This window comes from Idiotropiscis lumnitzeri, chromosome 4 (genome assembly GCF_059441095.1).
Source record: "Idiotropiscis lumnitzeri isolate Australia: NSW breed Sydney's pygmy pipehorse chromosome 4, RoL_Ilum_1.0, whole genome shotgun sequence".
NCBI classification, from domain to species: Eukaryota; Metazoa; Chordata; class Actinopteri; order Syngnathiformes; family Syngnathidae; genus Idiotropiscis; species Idiotropiscis lumnitzeri.
Genome location: NC_142394.1, coordinates 24,087,105 through 24,093,107, shown reverse-complemented (window position 1 = coordinate 24,093,107; position 6,003 = coordinate 24,087,105). Strand labels below are relative to the sequence as shown.

General features: G+C 41.2%; 1 protein-coding gene across 2 annotated transcripts; it reads left to right on the top strand.

The window, feature by feature from the left end:
• Window positions 1-535: 535 nt before the first annotated feature.
• Window positions 536-3,414, top strand: gm2a (ganglioside GM2 activator). Of its 2 annotated transcripts, none has more exons than XM_088294095.1 (4): window positions 536-748; window positions 936-1,088; window positions 2,177-2,359; window positions 2,976-3,414. In XM_088294095.1, the coding sequence occupies exons 1-4, from the start codon at window positions 650-652 to the stop codon at window positions 3,129-3,131; spliced, it is 591 nt and encodes a 196-aa protein (XP_088150221.1). In that variant the 5' UTR covers window positions 536-649; the 3' UTR covers window positions 3,132-3,414. The 2 variants fall into 2 exon arrangements, with proteins under 2 accessions (XP_088150221.1, XP_088150222.1); XM_088294096.1 differs by having other exon boundaries at window positions 541-748; window positions 936-1,099.
• Window positions 3,415-6,003: the final 2,589 nt, after the last annotated feature.

Genomic DNA, 6,003 nt, shown 5'->3' with positions numbered 1-6,003 from the left:
ATTTTTTTCAGGAAAAAAAAGAGATCACAACAACAGCAAATTAGAATAAAGAGCCAAAAAAAAAGATCTTTTGCGGAAGAAAAACGGCACAATGCAATAAGAATGCGCTGAGAGTTTGAGTATTTGTTTTACATTGTTCTTTTGAGACAACTAAAGCCATTTTGACAGGCTTAAAAAGCAATTTTACATCTATGAAGTTAGATATTTCCGTTTTAATAGTTTGATAGTATTTTGGGAAAACATGTAATTTTACAAAAATGCTCATAGTTATGAATCGTGCAAGAATGAAATGGTTTGTTTGGACAAAATGTTTTAATCTGAAATTGATAACCACAACACAAATGAAAATAATACTTTAATGTATAATGACATAATGATAACAATAATAACCACAATAACAATAAAAACAATAATGTCAGAACGTAAGCGTGAAAAATGTATTCAGCAAGATTTTTCAGAAGTAAAATCTTTGCACCTTTCCACGTCACGTGACATGTCACATGACCTTGGCTATTTGATGACGTCAACACGGAAGTAAACAGCAGTCGGAGTCGGGCAGACTGTCGAGTGACAGTTGTTGACATTTTCAGCGGCCTGCATTTTTTTTTTGTTTGCTAGTTTTTTTTATTTTCACCAGGACGGAGCAAACATGAGGAAGATTGCGATGTTTGGCGTGACGCTGAGCATGCTGGGTGTTGTAGTTTTTACGCAAAGGCAGCACAGTTGGAAGAGAATCAACAAAGTCGAGGTGAGGACCACTCGAAAACGTAATCAATTTATTTATTTATTTATACAGCCCCTACTGTCAACATAATAAGCATATTGTTGTGTAAATAAAAAGTGCCCATTATGTGTTTGCCTGTTTGTTTTGTTGGACATTGTACCTAATGACGTGTCCGGTGCGTGGATTTCAAACGTAGTCTTTCCGTGTGCAGGTTTCAAGCTTTGCATGGAAGAATTGCGGGAAGCCAGACGCGCCAGCCGTGCTGAAGACCCTCAGCGTGTCTCCGGACCCCATCAGCATCCCCGGAGAACTGAAAGCTTCTGCGTCGGGATCCACGTCCGTGGAGCTGCGTGCTCCTCTCACCGTCAGTATTTGGTACACATACACGAGTGGTCCTTCTCAAGGGCAACAAACAAAACAATAATCGCATTAAATCAAAGGAATTTTTATTAATCCATTTTGTTGTTGTCGAGGTGGAATTTTCGGTGATTGCCTTAATAGCTACATCCGGCCCAGGTGGAACTTTTGCCACAACTTCTTCTTTTTCTGACTTGTTCCTCTTCTTGATACCACTAACACACTTTTGACTTGAGCAGGCTTTTATTGAGCTGAGCTTTATCAGCTCAACAGGTTGAAGATACCAACCGTCTCAAGGCGCTGCATTGAAACCCAAAGTTGAAGCTCAAATTGTAAAGGTGAAACCTGCCTTGGAAGTTTTGTTTGAAACCTTATTCTGACCCAAATCTTGACTTGAAACACTGACCCTCGTCTGAAATCCTAACCCTGGCTTGAATTCCAGCTCGAGCTTGAAACCCTGCTTCAAAACCCAAATCCTGACTTGACACCCTAACATTTTTTGCAACGCTAAACCTGTCTTGCAACATCATATGAGACTCTAACCTTGTTTTCAAACCCTACTTTGACACTCAAATCCTGATTTGAAACCCTAACTAACCCTTTTTTGAGACCACAGCTTGACCTGAAACTTTACTTTGAAAGTGTCAATTGACACATTCACCCTGCCTCGGAATGTTAATTTAAACCTTTGTTCACATCATAATTTGACTTGGAACCTAAACCCTGAAACTAAACCCTGTCTTGAAGCCCTCCTTTCAAATAGAGATAATCTGACTTTGAAACTTTGACCTCGGCTTCCACCTCTCATTTGACACCCAAGGCCTTGTTTGAAACCCTACTTTCGACGCTATCTTGTCATTTACTCCGGAGTTCATGTGACACTCGTGTGATGGCACCATAAACATTTTTAACAAGTCAAATCAAGTGCCAGGTCGTCGCGGAAACAATCAGTCAATGAGCACCACTATATTTTGTTGGCCACAATATAACGTTAACTACCTTCAAATGTGTCTTTGAACAAGTCGGGGATGTGTCTGTAAACATCCTGGCGGGATCTTCTGGAACATCGTGCGCATGTTTGTATGCCTCGGCCAGGTCAACATAACTTTGGAGAAGGAGGTGGCAGGTTTTTGGGTGAAGATACCGTGCTTGGACGAGATGGGAAGTTGTCACTATGCGGATGCCTGCGACATTTTGAATGAGCTGATCCCGCCTGGACAAGACTGCCCGGAACCGCTACACACCTACGGACTGCCCTGTCGCTGCCCCTTTAAGCCTGTAAGTGTAGCTGCACACTCCGCACCAGACTAAAGTACACAATTGGAATGCTTACCTCCACTACAACTGGATTAGCATAAGTACAAGCTAATGATCCCGTTCAGTGATCACGATAAATTTCAGATCGATCTCGGATGCTTATTTACTTCGTCAAACATGGCGACAATTCCAGTGACAGCCAATCAGAGTGAACCTTTTCCTGCTCTACTGTGGTTTGTGTAGTGTGGTGCACAAAAGATTTAATTTATATATGTATTTATTTATTGTAATCTACAGTCATGGTAATAAAATGTTACTCTACTATAGTTTGAGAAATTAAGGACAATGACCAAATAATAGTCTCATTGGCAACAAAATCAATGAATCATTCATGATTAGAAAGAAACCAGAAAACGGGCCAATAAGAGTCGTTGGGTTTTTGTCCAATGTGTCACTTGTTGTTAGGCAGAATGTGAAATATCAAACAATAGTTTTCCACCCAATTACATTGTGCCTAGTAACAGCGCCATCACTGGGAAGCCAGGAACAGGAAATCAGTCAGTCCAGTCAGTGTGCATTGCAGATATTTAAATGACGACTTTGTATTAAATATAAATCTTGTGTTTATTGTTTTGAGGGCTCGTACGCGTTGCCGCAGTCGGACTTCGTCCTGCCCTTTGTGGAACTCCCGTCATGGTTTACTAATGGAGATTATCGTCTTCAGGGGATCTTGGGGGACGGCAGCGAGGAGCTGGGCTGCCTAAAGGTGGCGCTGTCACTCCACTCGGAATAAACGCACAACCAGCCCGTTTTGAAAGAAATTAAATTCTTTAATTTAACGCTGATTCTGGTTTCTGGTAAAGAGCACTGATGTTTGTTTTTATTGGCTGTAGACGTATTTTAAAACTACAACGGCCACATTCTTTTGCTTTTTTTTTTTTTTTTACCTAGTAATGATCTTTTAAGTGGAAGTTGGCGAATAAATGGAGGAAAATGAAAATGCGCCGTTCATGATGACGTCATTTGCTGTCAGGCGTGTGAAAGTGTGTTTTCTAATAAAGGTGACCACATTAAAACGGTCGTTGATCATTTATTTCCCGTGAAAAGAAAAAGATTCGAATGACAGCTGGATAAAAAAAAAAACATCTTAACACTCGTTGTCCACTAGAGGGCAGAAAATTGAGCACGTTTGAGAAGTGTAAATAGTTGGCATAGTTTTTATACGTGAGGTTTTTTTTCGACTACTACGAACACACACACACACACACACAGAGTGAAACGTGAGTGCTGGCGGGTGTGTTGGGTTGTGCAGGAAGTCTCACACTGACTGGAAGGAACAATGAAGGCCTCCACAAACACACACACAAAAAAATGAATTTTTATTGTCTCATGACAATTCTGTTCAAATCTCCCAAAACACCCAAACATGTTCCTTTAAATTCAATCAACTTTGTAACGGGACAATAACATTTTTTTTTCAGTATTTTGTCATTACAATCAGTCATTTAATGTCACGTGACAATCGTTAATAGTGTCATGTAACTGTGCATTTAATAATGAAATAATCACATTTAGCATTGTCATGACAAACATGAAAGTCAAGTTGTCCCACAAATATACATGACGGTAAACAGGAAAATGTCATGTGACCATACATATTGCCTTCAACATCAGGTGATTACATCTTCAATAGTCGTGAAAATAAACACGCGTGGCAAGAACCGCATTTCATAATGTCGCGTGCCTGCAAACCCGTTTAATAATGTCTTGTTTCCCAGCTGCCAATGTTCTCACGTTAGCCCCCGTTGCGAGCGCACGCCACCCACTTGTAACGTAGCACCGAGTGAATGCTTCACCTTTGACCCCTATCTTAATGTTTGTTTGTTTGTGGAGAGTAGACCAAGCCGCGGGATGGGGGGGGGGGCTAAGGAGGGCAGACGATATTACATATCTGTCAACACTTGAGGAGGAGGGGGCTGACAAAAGACGTCAGCCATCGACTATAATAAGTGATACATCTGATGTATGCGGTATGAAGGAGACCGTTGACATAATATTGATACGCATTTTATTTTACTCACATGTGATGTCATCAGTTGTTTTAGCTGGTGTGCATCCAGGCAGGTCAGATGTCAGCCAATCCGATTAGATTACCAGCGAAAACAAACACACATATAACCTCCTGTCACCACATATCATTCTCAGCGCGTGACACGCACGCACTCGCACACGCACACACACACGCAAAAGCAGAGCAAAACATATAGGACCAATATCTACTCGTATCACAAAAATTGTGTCTCCAGGCACCACTATATAAACTCCTATTATAGTAAATAAATACTTTTCCATACTGCTTATGCGTCAAAACTGACATGTAAAGCATATTTACGATTATTTCTAGTAAAAACAGAATGAACGTTTGTTGTGTCTCATGCCACCCCAACAACCTGAACCCCCCACCCCCCCAAGCAGGATTTCCCGTCTACGGCCTTCACCGCCCCCCCGACTGCTTCCTTCACGGGAAGAGAAAAGAAATACGAGCGAGGAGGCGAGCGAGATTAAGACGGGCGAGGGAGTCAAAGGGGCCGAAGGAGGCGACCGGCGTGGCGACGGGGGCGTGGAGGTGCTGATGTGGAGGGAAGGCACGGGGTCAGGGGTCAGCTCGCAATCAGCGGTACAGAACAATTGAAGGAAAAAAAAAAAAAAGGGGGCAATGAGTTCAGTGGCTGTCAACACGGCCAAAACATTCTGTCATTTGACTCTAAACACATTTAATAAACTTACACGGAAAACACAAAATCATGAGACATGCGTTTAAAGCAGGGGAGGGCAAACCTTTGGATTGGCGGGCCACAATGGGTTCTAAAATTTGACGGAGGGGCCGGACCAGAAGCAGAATGATGCAGTGTTTTGGTAACCTCACCACATCAGAAAAAAAAAAAAAATGTAATTTTAAATAATAATGAACAAAAACATTACAATAAAATATCTGTCTTTGACACACCACAATATTTAGAAAATAAAACATTAACAAGGTTTATTCATTGAATTCTTTTCAAGTTTGGCGGGCCGGATTAAAACATTTAACGGGCCGCATGTGGCCCCCGGGCCGTAGTTTGCCCACACCTGGTTTAAAGGAACGTGACATGAACGTAAAATAAAGCCGTGTGAAAATAAACACATTGACTTGGGAACAATTGGTCATATTTAAGTGTTAATAATGTTGTGGAACGAGACAACATAGTATTACACGTTCTTTATTTCTAAACAAATTCACGACTTTGCCTTCAAAATTGCTCTGTAGCATAATGCTAACATAATGGAAAACGCCAATGACAGGAATAACGGCAATTTGAACAAAAAAGGTGGAGCGATGCATCTAATATTCTCTTTCATTTGTGTCAACATGCCAGGGCTTATACTGCCCCCCTGTGGCCAAATCAGGCACATCAGAAGGAGCAGCGAAATGGATATGATTGCAGCATTGATATTATAATTAATTGCGTTATTATGACTCTTTGTCTTCCACATTCCACAGTCACTTATGTTTGTAGACAAATATGCATCCAATGCTAAACTTTTTGTGCATTACAATTGAAGCTAAATAAAGTCTTTTGTCACTTTTAACATTCTTGTGTTTGTTTCAGTGCTGCCGTCCGAGA

Excerpts from the sequence above, each read along its gene's own strand:
- gm2a (XM_088294095.1), top strand. The coding sequence starts at position 650 with ATGAGGAAGATTGCGATGTTTGGCGTGACGCTGAGCATGCTGGGTGTT. Across the intron at positions 749-935 it reads AGAGAATCAACAAAGTCGAG|GTTTCAAGCTTTGCATGGAA; the intron begins GTGAGGACCACT and ends TTCCGTGTGCAG. Across the intron at positions 2,360-2,975 it reads GTCGCTGCCCCTTTAAGCCT|GGCTCGTACGCGTTGCCGCA; the intron begins GTAAGTGTAGCT and ends TATTGTTTTGAG.